This window comes from Chenopodium album, chromosome 15 (genome assembly GCF_948465745.1).
Source record: "Chenopodium album chromosome 15, dcCheAlbu1.1, whole genome shotgun sequence".
In the NCBI taxonomy this organism is placed as follows: domain Eukaryota; kingdom Viridiplantae; phylum Streptophyta; class Magnoliopsida; order Caryophyllales; family Amaranthaceae; genus Chenopodium; species Chenopodium album.
In genome coordinates, this window is record NC_137848.1 from 39,874,033 (window position 1) to 39,893,822 (window position 19,790).

At 33.7% G+C, this 19,790-nt stretch overlaps 1 protein-coding gene and 1 long non-coding RNA gene across 10 annotated transcripts; both read right to left on the bottom strand.

The window, feature by feature from the left end:
- Positions 1–345: 345 nt before the first annotated feature.
- LOC145582213 (ent-kaurene oxidase, chloroplastic-like) lies at positions 346–6,908 on the bottom strand. 4 transcript variants are annotated; one of them, XM_081639218.1, is made up of 10 exons: positions 6,883–6,908; positions 6,507–6,600; positions 6,363–6,425; positions 5,293–5,453; positions 2,779–2,940; positions 2,536–2,676; positions 1,931–2,185; positions 1,669–1,830; positions 1,382–1,576; positions 346–916 (listed from the first exon to the last, which is right to left on the bottom strand). In XM_081639218.1, the coding sequence occupies exons 2-10, from the start codon at positions 6,517–6,519 to the stop codon at positions 605–607; spliced, it is 1,464 nt and encodes a 487-aa protein (XP_081495344.1). In that variant the 5' UTR covers positions 6,520–6,600; positions 6,883–6,908; the 3' UTR covers positions 346–604. The 4 variants fall into 4 exon arrangements, with proteins under 4 accessions (XP_081495344.1, XP_081495343.1, XP_081495341.1 ...); XM_081639217.1 differs by lacking the exon at positions 6,883–6,908 and adding an exon at positions 6,690–6,839; XM_081639215.1 differs by lacking the exon at positions 6,883–6,908 and adding an exon at positions 6,690–6,838 and having other exon boundaries at positions 6,363–6,600.
- A 3,014-nt stretch (positions 6,909–9,922) lies between these two features.
- On the bottom strand, positions 9,923–16,522 carry LOC145583144 (uncharacterized). Of its 6 annotated transcripts, none has more exons than XR_014100068.1 (8): positions 16,316–16,522; positions 15,978–16,061; positions 15,687–15,832; positions 12,104–12,366; positions 11,748–11,848; positions 11,553–11,634; positions 10,315–10,420; positions 9,923–10,212 (listed from the first exon to the last, which is right to left on the bottom strand). It is a non-coding gene; the product is annotated as an uncharacterized LOC145583144 (long non-coding RNA). The 6 variants fall into 6 exon arrangements; XR_014100069.1 differs by having other exon boundaries at positions 10,301–10,420; XR_014100067.1 differs by having other exon boundaries at positions 9,923–10,420.
- Positions 16,523–19,790: the final 3,268 nt, after the last annotated feature.

Sequence of the window (19,790 nt, forward strand, 5' to 3'; positions counted from 1 at the left end):
AAAATTAGCTGTTTCCTTGCAAGTTGCAACAATGTAACGAACTAACAATCACAAAATTCTGTCAACAAAACAGATCAAAAATACTTTATAATGCCTCGTATCTTTAACCATCATACTGTTGGGCTTATCTCAGTCTATTAGTTTATGTTTGTTAGATTTCAACCTCAGTTGTTTGACATTACAGAAACAATATAACAAATGAATAGGCCGAGAAATTTTTATATTTTTATTTGAAATTTTTTCAAAGAAATGAATTAACTTGAATGAAAATATTGAAAAAAAAAACCGCAGATCTTGTATCAGACGATACAAAGGTTGTTGTGTATCGTAGCAAAGTATATGCAACACATTTTCATTCCAGGCAGGATCACAGGAGACAATTTAAGTTGTAACATAATAAAGAACAACAAACTAAAATCTAACATAACATTCCTTTAGCTGAGAATAGTCTTGTTTTGTTTCTATAAATTATAAAGTTCTTTTGATGATTATTACCATAAGTTGTTGTCTGTAGATACATTTTCTCACCTGACAATCTCTGTCTACTTCGTCGATAAACCAGTCATGTCTCCTGCAGGCAGCAAAATTTTCTAAGTTGATCTATTTAACGTCTCTGACTTATGATGGCATGCAGAGGATGAAGTTTATGTGTGGTGAGACCGACAGTGTCGATGTCCTCTTCCTGCCCAGGCTGCAGCTTCCACTCAAATTCTTGCACCAATCTACCAATGGATGTGCAAGATATTAACATGGCCTGAAGCGAACCAGCACAGATCCTTTTGCCTGCTCCAAAAGCCATTGTCTTGTAAAGATCATGAGGATCGTACTTGTCATCTAGGAATCTCTCTGGAATCCACTCATCAGGATTTTCCCATTGATTTTTGTCTCTGTTACATCCATAGAGGTTCACTATAATCTGCGTAAAACAGTCTATAGTCAGATAAGAAGCAAATTGCTGTCAGACTCAGCTATATATTTGTCGAAACCTTTCCATTTATTTTACCCAATAATTTATCTAGTGTCCATAACTCCATACCCCATGTCCGAGTTTTGAGGGTACTAGAAGTTTATTGAAAGAGTTAAGGGGGTTGAGGCCTTTTGGGGGGGAGAGGTGTAGCAATGAAAATTTCCTCCATTTTTCTCATTTTGCTCATCCGAAAGGTTAGAGGAATTAAACTATCCACCCAATAAAGGAAAAAACATTCCTTTGTGAGAGAGAGGGGACGTTCAATTTCACCCTCGCCCTCATACATCCTCTCGTGGCTTAATCACATTTTTAACTTCAATGATGTGAATCATCAAGGACTATACATAACTAATATACTATTCATTCTGTCTAATCAAACCAAGCTTGAATATAAGGGCATGGAGGAAATCAAACCTCAGTTCCAGCAGGAATGTGGTAGCCTCCTATCTCAGTATCTTCGTGCACATATCGTATAGGAATAATGGGAACAGGGCTGTGCTTCCTCAAAGTTTCATGAAAAATGGCCGATAAATATGGCAACTGAGACAAATGATCTTCTGTAATCTTATCAGAGCTGCAAACAGCTTGTATTTCTTGATGCAGTCGCTCCTGTCCACCAATAATGCTTGCAAATTAGATAATGAGTAGCTAGCTGAAATGAGATAGAATTATATCGATAATAAAAGTCTGTCTTGAACAACCTGTCGCTCAGGATCCTTAGCAAGTTCAAAAAGGGCCCATTCTGTTGAGATTAAGGTGGTATCAGAAGACTCGATGATTGGCTCCCACAGCAGCATAGCTAGTTGAGTCTCTGTCAACGTATTTGCTTCTGACAGCAAGAAGTCAAGATACGAATTGAAATCCTGTTTAGATTTGCACCAATTGTAATTTTATTAGCGACTTGTGATGGACAAAACTTAGGAGCTACATAAAAGTTCAGGATAATTCTTTCAAATTAAATACCTTTTTGCCTTTGTTTTGTTCCTTATGCTCCTTAATAAGTGACTTCATCACCGCTAGTCTGCGAAAATCCAACTTTCTGATATTTGCTTCTACCGTATTGTTAGGAACCCATTTGAGGTAGGGAAAGAAATCTCTCCAATCGACCTCAATTGCACCCTTCATCATATCCAAAACTAGGATATGAAATATTTCATTTCTTGTCAGAGTAGTTCCAAGCTCTGCAACCAAAAGAGACTGAACATCCCGTCCTAAAGCCTGTCCATGTAGTTTTGTTAGTCATTATAAGCCAATCTAACACACTGTTAATCATATGCCAAAATCATGTCCAAACTACTTGACTAATGCTTTGTTTGGATTGCAAAGAAGGAAGGAAAGGGAGGGGAGGGGAAAAGGAGGAAGGGAAGGGAAAAGAAAGGGAGGGAGAGGTGATCTTCATTTTCCCTCCATATCTCTCCAATTTTGGAGGGAAAATGGATCCCTCCCTCTCCTTCCCCTTCCTTCCCCCAATCCATTACCCAAACAAGAGAATTTGCCCCCCTCACTTTCTCTTCTTTTCCTTTCATTTCTTTCTATCCAAACAAAGTGTAAGAGAAACAGTGATTTACTTGTTTCAAAGCTAATCCAAAAAGCTCCGACTCAAATATTTTCCTGAAATTTACTGCTTCAAGGGAGTGGCTCTTTATATGCATATTGAAGAAGCCTACTACATTCTCCAACATGGTTTCACGAATTGTTCTACTGCGCTTCTGCAGTTTAGGCATGGAGACGATTTTTCAGATAAATGTATGTGTTATTGTATTAAAAACTTGTAGAGCAACCTCCAAGTACAAATAAAGGTAGGACAATACCTGAGCATTTGAACCCAATAGATAAGAAATAATGTATTTCTTTACTGTTTTGTGAAACTCGTTATAGTCACTAGTTGCAACCATGCATTTATCATAGGTAAGGATTTTAAGGGCATTTGACAATTTTCTGGTCGAGATAGATGAGAAGCGGGTAACCATAGCCTGAAATATAATGAGAAAGAGAAAAAAATGTTAATACACTTGCCTAACAGCTTGTGGTTAAAACAAGCGTGAGCATATAAAGACAGAAGCTCATTTTTCCAACTATATACTTAAAACCTGGAATCCGTGTGATGCTAAAATGACTGAACAGCATCAAAACAAAGGAGGCAAGGATACACTTCAACATATTCTTCACAACTCCTCAATCATTTTTTGGAAAGTCCTTTATACTGAGCTTTGATGACCCTTTGGTACAGTGTGCAAGTGTCTAGACAATACCAAAATTTCAAAATCTGGTGCTTTCTAATTCCTATTTATTAAACTAGCAGACAGTGATAAAGTGATTGACGACAGTTTTCAAACTGCCATAATTGTTACTGTAAGCTAAGGTACTATAAGTTGCATGACCCAAATATATGATTAAAGATTTTATTTTCAGAAACTTGGATTTTTACAGTTTACAAAATTCAAGGGAGTCAGTTTATAAACTCTTTAGTAGATAATGTTGCTTATGCAAGAGCAGCAACCATAAAGAGCGAGGACAGAAGTTGCAAGATACATTCCCATCCTTCAGGTGTAAATGGAAACCATTTAGCCTGAAATTACGGACAATATTCCTACAACCTATTAGGGAAAAAATATGAAGTAAATAAGTTCAGAAACTGGTTTTTAAGGCTAAAAATGTGTAGATGGATCAGATTTGTGAGATTATAGACCCCCATCAAGTGTTTCATGGCATTGAAAAAATTATATGCCAGATAAGGAGCACTTTTTCTGATGCTTATGATGGAATTAAAATGGAGGTTTATTCCTAGTAGGCATTAGCTCATTAGTCATTATACAAGTACATGTGGGTATGAACGTATGAAATGTTGAGATTAAAGGTTTTTTTCCCTCATGTCCCTCATGCCCCATGAGGTCATGACTACAGGGGTTTGAAATAGTTTCGACCAGCTTAAACATACTTTCATTAGCTACTTAGCTGGCTAACTATTTGGGTTCGACAAAAACTCATTGATTACTTGTGATGATGGAATCTGTCTTAAGTTTTACACCTGAAATTATCGCTTACTGTCTTTAAAATGTGACATTAGTAGAAGATTATTTCAAGTTTTTTCCTGATTGTATTTTTTGAGTTTTGGTGGCTACAAGCTGCAGAGCTGCAGGCTATCAGGGAGTAGACATGCAAAAGAGTAAGATTCTCAAAAGATCTATTCTTTAGCATGACAAGGTCCCTGTTAATGCTGCTATAATGAAGAATCTAAGGCAAATGCAAGACTTAAAAATTTCAGACAGATAAGTTGTCTAGTGTGGATAAATTGTGTAATGAAAATCATTGGTACATATACAGGTTGTCCCGAAGTTATCTTGTTCATATCTACTGCTTGAGAACAATTATGAAATGAAATTTCATTGAGATTTCAATTTTTCCAAGGTGAAGGATTTGGGGTCCATTCTTTGGGAACCCGAGTCATGTGTTGTGCTTGTGCTTCGGAGAGGACAACCCCATCTTGGGGTAAGGCTTTCTTGCTAATAAAAAGGGATTTTGCCTTCAAATTTATACCATTGTCTAGACTTGCTTTAATACTCTACAGAATAAACAGTTTCATTAATAATAAGTTAAAAGCTAAAACAAATCTGGTTCCCATTCTCTTTGCATGAACACATAGAAAAGGAGGAAGAATTTGGGGGGGGGGGGGGGGGGGTGGTCAAAGGGGAAAAAGGCTTGAAGAAAAAAGTTGGCCTTAAGAAAATGCAATATGAATGTCGAAAACATCCTGCCTAAGGAGACAAAGAACCGAGTACATAGATATGGCTTTAACCAAACACATCAAGCCCCTTGTTCAACAATCTCCTCCCCACCCTTAAATTACTGTTAATGGCCTCCACAAAACACATCCAACCCCTTGATTGATACAACTCATGCAGGAAGTTTTTAGAATAAGTTTATCATCCTTCCTAGACAGTTCTTTTTCTTCTCCCTCTTTCTAATTAAATGGACAAAATCACCTCATTACACTACTTATTTCGTCTTCTCTCTTGCGAAGTCATAAACTGTCAAATGAAACTCCCTTGGCGATACACATTAGCATGCATACCCCAGAGCCCCAGACATGAAAAAATCCTTAATCACAGTAATTGTAGCATAATCAATATATCAAACAGTACACATAAAAAAATGTAACACAAAGTTATAGAGCATATCTATGTATAGCTTATTACGGATTAGTAACAACAGTAAACATTAACAATATGCAGATATGCTGTAAGGCACAGAATTGGTCTTTATAGAATGTATTAGTAAGCATAAGATGATGTCTGATGATGATAACGACAATGAGTGAGAACTACCTCTTTTGCGACATCTGAATTACTAAGCACGATCAAATGAGAAGAACCAAGTTGAATCGAATAAACAGGACCATGATCTTCAGACCATTTAGTAAATGTCTTGTAAGGCTTCTTCTCTTTGAGCTGCAGCAAATTCCCAAGTAAAGGCAGACCAGGAACCTCTGCATCATCACCATTTGTTTCAAACTTAATTCGCCGAAAAATCAATCAAATTCAACACAAATGAAATGACCAATGACAAAATCAAAAAATTTCAAAACTGGGTTACAAAACAAAAATGTCAGACTCTTTTCCAATTTTGTAATCTTCTACTTCATATTACATCATACATTCATACAACATACTTTAGGATTTATATGGTCCTAGATACTCCATCTACTTAGCTACTGAATCAATTACCGAATGACACATGGCCATTCTCCTGAAAAATCTTCCTACCTTAATCATTTGTACAATATTCTCTTCAAGGTAAATAAAAAATCATTAACCAAAAAATAATGTGCTAGAGCTTACAGTTGTATAACATACACTAACGTCTTTTTTTTTTTTTTTTTTTTTCTCCTGGTGTCTTGAGTTCCACAAGGGCGAATAATGAGAATCAATACAAGGATATCATCGGGAGAGAAGCTCTAACCACTTTAGTTATCCCTCACCCTCCCTTACTATTAAATTTGACCATATTGACTCCATAATGTGCATTTAATTAATAAAGAAAGACATTGTCAAATGAAATTTATCAATTTTTTTAATTTGCATACATATTAACGGTCAAATAGAAGTCCAACTAAAATGCAAGTGACCAGAAAAAAATAGTATACTGAAATTTTAAATAGTCCTTACAAAATTATACTCCATATTTGATAAACCAATTTAGATTAATATTGAATTAAATAGGAAGATTTTACTTCGTAAATTCGCAAATAAAAAACATAAAAGCAATTTCTCAAAAAAAGAAAGTTGGACACTCTGTATTTCCCAATACTTTGTTAAATTGTGTTTTATTCACTATGTGCAAACTTTTTATTCATATAAGCAATTAAATAAAAAAAAAAATAAGAATGAGGACTTACTAGGGACAGGAGGACCTTGAGATGAAACAGAAAAATTTCTTCCTCCATTCACAAATGATTTCCCTAACAATACCATCAATACGATTGATGAAACTGCTACTATTGCAATTGTTGTAGCAAATGGATTTTCCAGAAAATTCATACCAATCAACTCCATTGTTCTGCTAATTACCACTATCTCAAAGGGTAATTCAGGATATTCAAATTGCCCTCTCCTCTTTGAATCAACGCAATTTCTCTGAAAAAAAAAAAAGTGCAACAAAAATAAATTAAGGTTGATTTCATGTACTTTTAACATCAACACAAATATATAATTTTACTATTTACCAAAATATTTTTTGTGACAACCCCACTAAAAATATTTGAACTGAGCAGAGTACTTTGTATTTGGGTTTTTCTTTTTTTTTTTTTTTCTATGACATGAATTTTGGTATATTTATTTATAATTAAAAAGAACAGGACAATAATGTTGTGCGAAAATCAAAGTTTTTATTTTTTTGGGTGGGAACAAATTAATTACTTTAGTGGATTATGTGCTGTGCATTTGTTCAAGGTGTCATCTGTCATGTCTAGATTAGAAGTGAATTGTAGAAGAGGATTTATTTCCTTGTAAAAAGATGTGTATCCAAATAAGTGAGTTTATTTCTGGATTTTGTTTGTGTCACTGAATCAAAGATAATCGCCTATTTATGGTAAGAAATCAAAGGGAATGTTTCACTTTTGTGAATGTAAAAATCTTTTTGTTTTTTTTTTCTTTTTTTTTTTGAAAAAAAAGGATTTTATGATTTAATATCCTCTCTTTTTGACTAATAAAATTATGTATTTTTCTCAAATTTTTAATTGAAACACTTTGACCTCAGACTGGGCAAAAATATTCAAATAGATGAAGATTCGATCCGATAATTTTGGATATTAATTTCGGATCGTATATCCGATACAAAATTTTGGACATTAATAATCAGATGTTTTAATACCCAAAAAATATCTAACATAAGTCAGATTTTAAATATCAAGTAACAAATATCTGATCTAAATATCCAAAAAAAAAAAAAAAACAAGAAGAAGAAGTTTTTTACATTTCCTTTATTAAAAATATAACAAAATTCAAAATCGAAAATATTTATGTAGTATTTTAGCAGAAATACTTGCGTGGACCTGGTCTACAATAATATTATTGTGGACCCGAGGTTTATTCACACGGAACTGACATTATATTGAAAATAGTGACCCTTATTTTTAACATAGTAACCTTGTTTTTAACATAGTAACCTTTATTAAAAGTTGTATAACGTTTAATACTATTGTGAACTTGAAGTACGACGTTATAACCCTAATTTTAACATAGTCACCTTTTCCTATTTATATTGACCTTATAAAATATTTCATTGAAAAAATTAACCTCTTATAGCCTATATATTACCAAAATGACTTTTATTTTCAACAAGTGACCTTCATTTTATTATAGTGACTTTTTTTTTTATTAATAAAACAACCATAGTTTCTCTAATGTTAGTGGTCCACAATAAATTAGTGTGAACCAGGTCCATTTAAGAATTTGTAGTATTTTAGATAAAGTGTGTGTTTAACTTGGTTCTTTCTATTATTTCCCCCAAAAACTGTAGTATTTCAGATATCGAATATTCGGTATTCGGTATTCGGTATATCCGATCCAAAAAGGATATCTGATCCAAAAGGATTTCCAAAACTTTTTACATCGGAATCGAATATCATATTTTAAGTTTTCGAATATCATAATTGTTCATATCTATAATTCACACAGGATAATTTGACTAACTATATCTATATCTATACTTCTATACCTACTAGTCGTTGGAGCACGCGCGATGCGCGTGCTCCCCCGACGGCAAGATAAGTAATATTCGTGGTTGTGTTCGGGGTTTTGTGATATTCGTGGTTGTGTCGGGTTTTGCATTAGTAGGACACATGAATTTACAAGTCATAACAAGAAGTAGTGATAAAGTTTTTACGGAGAAATATTTATAGAAAAACAATTTTAAAAGAACAGGTTTCTAGAATTTGTTAGAATTTAAAGATTTTTTAAAAAAATTATACAAATTCTTTTAGATATTATTTCTGAACGCAATATGGTTTCTTATTGAGTAGCTTAATTATTATCAAATATCTCGTCTTAAAATGATTATGATAATAAGGAGCAGTAATAAGGAAATACAATTTTAAAGGTTAAAGTTCTGTAAAATGGATTAAATGCAAAGCATATGAAAGAATTGTATATTTCTTTGTTATCAGTCTACATAGTTGGTGTGATCTAAACTTCTTCAAAGCTTGTTTTGTAATTTTACATTTTTTCTTCGAGTTGAATGTTGAATTTAGTACTATTTTTATCTTCGAAATTTGTTTTCCCTAAGTGAATATACGATCTAATTTAGGCAAAAGTTACTGTATTCCCTTGGCCTTTGTCTCCTTGTTTTTTTATTTTTTATTTTGTTATAAACTATCTCCTTGCCCTTCTTTTTCTCAACTCCCCCCTCTCTTTCTTTCTCTCTCTTCCCCCCCCCCCCCCCCCTCTCCCTCTTGTATGTGATGAGTGTCATTTTGACATTTATAATCTAGTCATGTTCCTAAATTTTTATGTTAATTCCTTTAAAATTTAATGTCTTTATTAAGGTTTTTGATATTTTATGACTTATTTCTCCTTTGTGTGTCTTCATACATTATTGAGGTCATTTTGGAAGATAATAAGATGAACAAAAAAAAGGGATTCAATGTCTTTGAAAAGAAATATGATGTATGCAAACTTAAGGAAATATTACGTAAGAATCCAACACGTTCTACCTTAAGGTTGAAATCATTTCTTAAATATGTTATCAATCAGATTAATTTTCTATACAAATTACAATATTGATTTTTTATCATATGAAATTGACAATTAATTGACCATCCTTTTCTCCCCCTCCCTCCCTCCTTTTCTTTCCTTTCCTATCTTATGATTTTCAAAATTTATAAAGTTATGCTTTATTTGCATTTCCCCCTTTCTCAATCATTCTCCTCTCTTTTTCCATCTTTTGTTACATTGCACCACTTATGTTTTCCAAATTTTAAAGCCTTTTTAAAAATAATGTTTTTTTTTTCAATTTCTAAATCTTTTCAAAAGTATTATACTTCCTCCGTTCTTTTTTACTTGACACGCTTTAACTTTTACACTATTTGACAGTCTTCTGTGAATAATAGGTAAGGAAAAATATATTCATATGCTATCTTTTTTAATTCGTCTCAATAAGTATTATCGTAATATACAACTTTTATATTTTTTATTTATAAAGAATTAAATTTATTCGCTAAAGTTTTACATTGGCAAGCATGATAAAGGAAATAGATCAAGTAAAAAAGAATGGAGGAAGTATATCTTTAATTCATTCGGTTAAATAGAATATTGTGTTTGCACATAACTTTTTTGAAAGTGTTTACATTTTTGATATGTAAGTATGTAACGTTCATGCAAATGAAGGAGCATAGAAAAAAAGTATAACCACTCAAAACTCTCACCAATTCACTTGCCAATTTACTAAAATTAGTACGAATTTCACAAAAAAATTGCATATAACTTCAACTGATCTTGTTTCTCAATAAATCAAAGTGAAATTCCATCAATTCCTCAAAACACAAACATCAACAACAGGAAAAGAAAATTCTAGAAATTAAATACAAAAAACAGGTCGAAATTAACTTCAATGGTGTTTTGTTCAGAGCTCAAATCTCCCTTGCTTCTCTCCCAAGCTTGCAATGACCCTCCCAGTTGATGGGTGTCCCGGAAAGGATCCAGTAGCCTCCAGGCTGCAAGATCTGTCCACTTCAATCAAGTAAAGTCCGTCTGCTCGTTCAAATCAAGTGATTAATTAGCTCATGAATGAATGTGTAGCATATCATGAAAACATGAACACTCACATACACACATATACCTAGAAGCAATTACCTCCCCTAATTCAGCATCCCACATAAGATCAACCTCAATGAGACCCGTATGAGTAATCTACTCTGATTACTTTCGAGTGTTCATAAATCTCTCCTGTCCTGACATGCTGCATATCAGATACAAAATTCAATAAACAAACTTGTATAAGAAATGTTTATGAACATCATAACAAATCCTACACTTGTACATTCCAAAAAAGAATTCAAGTCTGTAAAATCTTGGCAAAGAAGATGCTATACATTATATTAATACTCTTGATATATGAAAAAACTTCTGAAAACAATCACTTTAAATTAACCAAATAGCAAAACTAAACAATCTTTTTCATACCAAACAAGATATGCAAACAAAAAAACAAATTCCGATGCCATAATTTCCTACCAGCAGAATCTACTAAGTAACAAAATAAGTGAAAAGAACCATAACTGCAGAACAATCTAGAAATATCTTTCATTAGCCATTGAAAGACCTCCACAACTATAGCACAGAATATAGAATCCAAAAGATTGCTTAGCACATTATGCTAATTGCACCAAAATGACAAGTAAAGTTTATTAATTTCATAGTCTGAAAAAAAAAAAAAAGAACTTTGTTTTGCACCAAAATGCTTCTTTCATAGGCACTTTAAGAATTATATGTTAACTAATTAATTAAATATATACCATAGAATTACAAATTTTTGTAACTCCATATGTCTTTGTCTCCTCTTATCTAATATGTGACCATTATGGACCAGGAAACCTATGTGAATGACCAATGAGGAGGTAGTGGAGATATATTTAAAGACTTGAGGGAATTATATACATTAACTTAATAGCTGCTACGTATTTCAAACTTTCTCAACTTGTTAGCCTCTTCTGAGTATACAGAAGAGTAGATAACTCGGTAAGCTAGTACCATTGAATGGAATTAAAAAACATAGCCAAGCAAACTTCAACTCTCATCCTCATATTGATTTCAAGACTAATCAGAAGTTCCACCTAGCATATATGTTACACAGTCTGCTAATTGCCTAATTTTTCCCCCCACCCACCCTGGATTCCTAGAACTACGATTCCAAAATTATTATTTGGTACAGTGAGCACTTTTGGACTAATTTAACACATTTAAGTAGCCAATTGTACCCTGTACCCTTTCTGCAACGAATTTTTCCCAAAAACAAAAATAAACCTAGATTGTGAAATTCATATTCAGTGATTAAAAAGAACTGATAATTAGAATAAAAATCTAGTTATTACCTTAAAGCTGCCCTTCAATGGAGGATAAAGCTACAATACCAAAAGGTGCAAAATATATTCCTCAATATCTTCTGGGTTATAGCTGCAGAATGACAGCAGAAACACAGCAGTCAGCATGCAAAAAATTATGTGCTTTCACAAGATTCAATATTACTATATAAAATTTTATAAAAAAAAAACTTTGCAATGTATTACCAAGAAGAGTAGAGAAATAAAATGAATACATGAACCGCATCACGTGAACACCATGAATGATGGTGGATTTGCGTCGATTTTTGCCTTTGGATTCCTTCACCCTGTCAATATACAACTATGAACTATCAGCTGTCTCCTTAAATGACATCATAAAATTTATCCTAAATAAGTCATTTTTCCATCAAGGTAAACTAAATACATGGTAATTCAAGGAAACTCAGAAATTTTCGACCATGCATATTATATACTGAAAGATCAAAGTTGACAAGCTGAATTAAGAATTGTCTGATTTCGTTCAAAAAAAAAAAAAAAAAAAAAAAAAATCAAAAAGTCAAATGGGTTCTGAAAGATCTTACCAATATATTAGCATGGGCATAAATTCGGCCACCATCATCTATATGAATGACAACATCAGCTCAATAATCTTCATCAAAAAGGCGGTCATACAAATCCGTTATTGCAGTGCTCACAGAGCCTTGGTCTTCGTAAGATGACACGCCCTTGGACTTAAGCAAAACCCTCTTAGGTTGTGCACCGGGCAATGGAGGTGCTAGTGGAGGATTCACACTCTGAATTGTCGAGCACATCTCAATTATACACATTTTATTGATTTCAACTCCTGCTAATAATGAAAAAATACTCAATTTTAGTAAATCATCAATTTCTTAATCAAAATTTAGAACTCTTCATCTTCTACTCAAAGCTTATATAGATTATATAAGGGTTTTATCAAATACATTGCCTAAAATCAATCTCTAAATTTAGTCCAACCCAACAAATACATGAATTTAACAAATTTTTAAGAAAATACATACACAAGTATATAATAACAATTAAATAAGATCCCTTTTGGGTTTTATGATATAATGATCAATTATACAAATGCAAGCATAATTGAACTAACAATTACTACCATATAAGATCATACTACAGGAATAAGAGATTCGATTTGAAAAGGCTGTAAAGGCCAAAGCCGGATGGATTGCTTGACACGACACCGATTCCCAGATTAGGCCATATCTGATACCGGTTGGACATATTCATTAGTGAAGGACCAGGCCCATGCCAGCACATGGCACTGATAGAAATCTATATGTTGGAGAAGGATTTTCCCGAAGGCAAAAGTAAGAACCATCGCACACATGAAGCTCAAGCCGAAAGCGATCACCTGCTAGCTCTCAAGATATGGGATAAATACGTCGTTTTAACGCATGTTCATTGCAGAAGTACTCTGAGAAACTTCTGGAAGCATCCAGGTTGTCTGAGAAACTCATTTCGGAACTGGAGAAGGAGAGTCTTGATAAGCAAGATGAAGTTAGTGTGTTGTCTGGTCAAGTACAAGGATTGAGAATGGGGATTTTTCATTTGTTAGATGCACTTGAATCTGATGCAGGTTCAGCACTTGATGACTGCGGCAAATCCGGCAATGAGGATCAAAGAGTTGTGAACCTAATACATGGAAAGCTTGATGATATAAAAGCATCTCTGTATAAAGCCTGGGATGAAAATCAAGAACATGTAATACAGAAGTCTGTTTTCCTTGCAATGATTTGGCATCTTAAACAAGATATGGCAGATTTAAATGCTGTTATAAACTCCCTCAGGCAGAAGGTTGAAAGCAGGAACCTGGAAGTAAATCAACTCCAGAAAGAGATACAGAAGCTTTTGGAGAGTAATGAAGAGTTAATTCTCAAAGTTAGGGAGGGGAGTTAGAAAGAAGTTGTTCTTCTCACTGAAATGGAAGATCTCCGGGAGAAGCTGTTTAATCTCCAGGGGGCTTATGATGATCTACAAAAAGAGAATTACAAGGTCATCGAGGAAAATGGATCATTGATGAAGGCATTTGAAGATTTGGAGGAGGAGAAGCACAACCTACAGGATGAGTGTTCTTGTATGGTCGGGGAGGTAGTTGCACTGGACAATCTGTCATTTATTTTCAAGAATGTCATCTCTGAGAAATCAAAGAAAGTCATACAATTGACTGGGCATATTGAAAAGCTTTGCAGCGACAATAGTATTCTCGAGGAGAAAGTGCAAATAGTAGAGAGGAAACTGGAAGATGCCCGTAGTAAAAATATCAATTTTGAGATCTCATTGAAGAATTCAGAGAATGAACTGAAAGAAGTGAGAGTTTCAAATGACAGGTTGAAGGATGAAATAACTAATGAAAAGAATCTTTTTTGCTTGAAAGAAAAGGAACTTCTGGAAGCAGAGTCAATGAAAGAGAATCGGGATATCCAATTACTTGAATTGTCCAAGAATTATGCTTAACAACTGAGAGAATGCGAAGACCTTCATGAACTTATTGAATATCTGGATTCACAAATTTCTAAAATGCAGAAGGAGCATGAAGATAGTGAAGCAAGAATCCGAGTTTTGAGCTCTGAATTGCAGAAGGGAAAAGACGAAGTCAAACTATGGGAGACTGTCGCAGGCAAAAAAATTATGAATTGTATCAGATCATTTCACAGACATGGATACCCAAATGAATGACAAAGCTCAAGTAAAGAAGAAATTTTAACACCCATGAATATTATAAACAAAATAAGAAGAAAACTCAAAACTTATAGTTTAATGACAACAAAGAATGCCTGAATTAAGAAGTTGCTATTTAGAAGTATTGTTAATAAAAATTAAAGCCTAGTTTTTCAGAAATGAGCACTTTTTCTATCTTAGCGGTCGCTAATTAATTATAAAAATTTTAAAAAAACAGAAACAAATGCAACCCAACCTGCATTAACACCGTACCCACGCACCACCACTGCCAACCTTCCAAAACCACCTCGATCTAACCACGCACCACCACTGCCAACATCCAACCCAAAACCACCTCTACCTACGCACCACCACCGCCAATCTTAACCCAAACAACCAGAAACTAAACCAAAATACAAAATTTAAATCAAAATTAACAATAACAACCCCACAAAATTACCCACTAAAAACAAACCACAAAATCAAACCACAAAATCAAACCCAAAATCAAAATTAGCAAAAATCAAAACGAAAATAAAACTGAAATTTAACAAAAATAAAACTGAAATTTAACAAAAACAAAACCCAAAAATTAACAAAAAAGCAAAACAAAAATTAAACCCAAAACGAACATAAATAAAACGAACATAAATCTCTGAGCCTCAGAAAGCTCCTCCTTAGATATTTGAATTCTCTTTGATATTATTAGCCAGCTTCTTCTGTAAATGATCGACGTCCTATATATTCTAAGCCAACAGTCGTCCTAATATTCCAATAAACGTGCAATGTTGTAATATTACTCAGTTTAAACCTCACATTCCAGCATACAACATATTATTTTAAGATTAAATCACCCAGTAGCTTTATTCAACAAACACAAATAAAAGCCCAGTAATGAGTGGTGTGCGATCCAGAAATGCACGCAAAAAATCTAATAAAGTGGCAATGATATAATCAATAAAAGGTTCACAATTCACAAGCATATATATCCACAAACACAAACAAACCACAAAACACATCAACAAACCCAAAACAGCACCGAACGAACCGGGGTAAAAACCGGAACCAAACCAAACCGAACCAAAACTGAAATAAGATGTATAATCCTCAAAAACAAACCAATATTGATTCAAAAACCCCGGCAATTGACCACAATTCACAGGCACACACATACACAGAAACACAGACCATAAAATTCATAATCAAAACAAACCCTAAAATTCCGGGTCGCAAAAAATACAGGGTATCATTCAATTACTTGCAAAATGCAAAATTTAATACAAATTCACACAACTCAACATCTTGAAGAAAATATAAGCAAGATTATACCTTTATAATACCCAATTGGTATAAAATTCATGTAATTAAGAAGAAAGTGCATAAATTTCAATTTCACAAACAATCTTTTATTTAAAACAAAAAAAAAAAAAAAAAAAAAAAGGCAAATTAAATTCAACTACTTACAAATTAGGTGATATAATGAGCTATCCTTGAAATTGAGGAGGATCGGAAATCGGCGGCGTTGCCGGCGGTAGAAGTGATATCGCCGGAGAGAGTTCCAATAATTAAGCAAGCTACACTGCTACGCCGATCCACTCAAAACCACCCAACTATGACATTAATAACATCGAAACCAGCAATTAACAAAATACAATAAAATCAACAGATACCCAAACCATAAACTATATACACTAATCATGAATTAGTAGAAGTATTGAAAAAAAAAAAAAAAAAATCCAGGGAAATGGATCGTACCTTATTGGATCTAGGTTGGAGAAGACTGATATAAAAATTGATTCATAGTATAATTGATTCAGAATACCACCTCCACCACGAAACCTGGTAACAAAGAAGAAGTCATTAGATCATACCACATTAATTCAGCTTGTCGCACATCAATTTTTACATAATTCCATTAGTTTAATTTGCATAACTTAATTCCCATAGCTCAATTCCCAAATCACGACCTTCTATTAAACCGAATTCTACCAGAAATGATTCTGTATAATTTTCTTAAAAAAAAACTGAATTACAAATGGGGTTTTTGTTATTTTAGTTGGTAGTTTAATACTAAGAAAGGAGTAGAATTATACCTGAAGATCGGAGAAACGACATCAAGAATCATCTTCCACAAGCTCCCATAACCATCGTCGAAGGGATGATTGGTGGTTTTGAGCTCATCGCCATTGTTGTTGAAGGAAGACATATTTTCTCTCTCTAGCTTTCTCTCTCCTTGTTTCCATAAAAACTCTGAGCTTTTTTCTGAGATGAGAAGAAAGAGAGCTGAGGGAGTAGGTAAGGGAAGTCGGTGAGAGCAGTCAATTAGTCAAAGCACTCAAACATTCATCAACCAATTAGGAATAGGGGCAAAATTGGCAATTCATTAATGTTGGGGGCAAGGCTGTAATAGCACCACATATTACTATTCATAAGCTACAGTATCAAGTTTGCATTTTTATAAAGGTTAAGGATTATATGAAACACAGACCATATACACCACATGTCCTTCTTTCCTTCATCACCCTTTGCACTTCATCTTCTCTGTTCATCATCGACATTTAAATCCCTTCAACATTCTTCATCAATTGTATTTATTTCCTTTCTCTTTTTTTTATATTTGGTGTTTAGAGAGCCACAAAGGGGAGTGATGAGAATCAATACCAATATCTCTTGAAATCGGGAGAGAAGCTCTGACCACTTGAGCTATCTCTCACTCTCGTATTCATTTCCTTAGTTAGTTTACATACGAGTAATTCACTTAAGCTATCCCCACTCCTTAACTTCTATTAAATTAATTGATAGGGTTTCAATCACACAAGAATTACAACAATTTTCCTAAAATTCATTGAAATTATTTCTAGGGTTTAAAAAATTGTTAACGTTTTTTTTTTCCTTCCAATTTTTCTATATATAGCCTGTGAATGGCACGGATCAAACTATTACGAAGTAGTCACTTATCACTTTCACCATTTGACTATTTTTAATAAAACATTTATATGAAAATGATCAATAAAGTTAATTCATTATGTAACCAATGTTTGTTATTTCTTTCACATTCCCACTAACATAAATAAGATTATATAATGTTAAACATTTAAAGACTTTAGACATTCCATAACGTGCATAATTAAGTAAAAATGAGGTGTTTCATTGTCTTAAAAACACACCTCAAAAAAAATTAAATAACCTACAAGTAATAATAGTCAGTGTATCGAACTAGCTAGAAGGCTAATTAGTGAATTATAGTAGTGAAAATTATAGTCACGTGGTATCTTGTTGAATATGTTTTAATGTGTACTTAATTTAAATATAATATCTAGTATTTTTTACATAGTATAATTAAAGATATTTTCAATTGGATTTATGCATTGGAAAACGTGATAAAACAAACTTGTCAACCAATTCGGAACGGAGGAAGTAACAACTGCTATTTACAACATTGTGTTTGGCCTTTAATAATAAATGGTATTGTTCAAGTACTTCCTGTCTTCTTTTATTTCCTCATACTTTTCATTTAGATATATTTTTTAAGAAAAATTTAACAAGAATGCATCAATTTTTGTCCCGTTCTCCCAAAAATGCATTAACCTTTAAATCTACCCAAAATACACCTAAGTTTGCATTTATTCTCACAAAATGTACCCATCAGGTCACCTTACCGATTATATCAGGTAAAAATCCACGTGTCATTAAATCATTGGTCAAGCTTTTTTTATTTTTTATTTTGATAATTTAAACTAACAAAAAAAAAAAAAAAAAAAAACAAAACAAAACCACATCCTCCTGAAAAACGCAGCCCACCACCTCGGCATCTCTACCAGAAAACGCCCACCGCTACCACTTTAAATCTCGAACCCACCGCCACCCCTTCACCTGAAATCCGAGAAGTAAGGCCCTTGAGATTGGATTTGCGGGGGTTTTTTTTTTTTGGGAGAAAGATTGTTGAAGATTGGAGAAAAATGGGTATACAAATGATAATCATTTTGGGAAGAAATGGGTTGAAATTGAAATGAATTTATGACTTGAAAATTTGGAAATTTGATAATGAGATTTTATGAAATTGAAGCTCATCATTACCCATAATCGAAATTTGAAGTTTGGAGACACAGAGATAGGAGAGAATCTGGAGAAGAAGATAATGCTGATGCAACTGGCGACAAGAGGGTGATCGAAAATTGGAAAAGGGTGGGGGAGGGGCAATAGGACCGGCGGCTGGTCTAGGTGGCCACGGAAAACGGGGGAATGGGAGTGTGACTTTAGAAGGGGGGAAGCTCGTGTGTGGCTGCTTGGCTGGAAATTAAAGTTTTTTCATTATATTTTTTTATTATTTATTAATTTAAAAAAGATAACTTAAGGTAATATATTAAAAAAAAAAAAAAAAAAAAAGAGAAAGATAATTAAAGGAAAATTTTAAAAAATGACGAGTTGTACAGGTGATCATATCGGTCATTTGGGAACATTTTGAGAGAATAAATGAAAAATTAGGTGCATTTTGGGCAGATTTAAAGGTTAGTGCATTTTGGGAGAAACGGGGCAATATTCGTACATACTTTTGCTTTAATACTTTTACAATAAAGAAAATTATCACTTTTACTTGTCCTTGCAATTCAAAAACTTTTAAGGGAAACGTTTCAATGGGAACCTGTCTTGGTAGGGGACGGAAGGTGGGCAAAGAGGGAACCCAGAGGTCCTTCAGAATGTCAATAGAGTGACCCCTTCCAATAATCTTTATAGCACTTTTTGAAATTAAATCCCTTGCAGAGAGAATCGACCTCCAAGTGAAGCTCACATTTGAGTTCACTTTTGCACTCATGAAATCAATTTTCGGAAAGTATTTCTATTGTACAATTTTGACCCTGAGAGACCGTGTGTTGTTCAAAATTCGCCAAGCCTGTTTAGCAAGCATCACCTTATTGAAAGCTTGTAAGTCACGGAAACCCAAGCCTCCCTTTCTTGGACAAATAAGTACGCTCCCAAGCAACCAAAGCGGTCTTTCTTTCTTCCTTTCTTTGACCCCAAAAAAAGTTCCTACAGAGCCTATCAATTTCATTCAAAATGCTCACCGGAATATTAAAACATTGCATAGCATATGTAGGGATAGCTTGTGCAACAACTTTAATTAGAATTTCCCTTCCGGCTTGAGATAAGAAACCTTCTTTCCACCCTTCTAGCTTTTTTCAGACTTTATCTTGAATGATTGAAAAAACCCGTTTTTTTTAGTTCCAAGATACGTTGGGAGCCCTAAATATTTGTCATGTCCCTCAACGACCTTAAAAGTCAATTTCGTCTGAAGCGTATTTTTCTTCTCTAGCTCCATGTTTCGGCTAAAAGAGACCTCGGATTTATCCATGTTCGGTTTCTGACCGAAAGCAACTTCATAGGTAGCAAGAATCTCAAGAACATTTGCAACTTCATCTTCATTAGCTCTAACAAACAACAAACTAGCATTGGCAAAGAACAAATGAGATATTGGATCCACTCTCTTCCCGATTTTAACTCCATCAATCAAGTTCCTATTCTCCGCATCTCTAAGAAGAGTCGATAAACCTTCTGCACAAATAATGAAAA

Bases quoted from the DNA above. Each gene is read 5' to 3' on its own strand.
- LOC145582213 (XM_081639215.1), bottom strand. From the start codon at position 6,519: ATGGAGTTGATTGGTATGAATTTTCTGGAAAATCCATTTGCTACAACA. The intron at 2,677-2,778 runs GTATTGTCCTAC...CCTAAACTGCAG, and splicing joins TATTGGGTTCAAATGCTCAG to AAGCGCAGTAGAACAATTCG. The intron at 1,577-1,668 runs GTTGTTCAAGAC...ATTGGTGGACAG, and splicing joins CTAAGGATCCTGAGCGACAG to GAGCGACTGCATCAAGAAAT.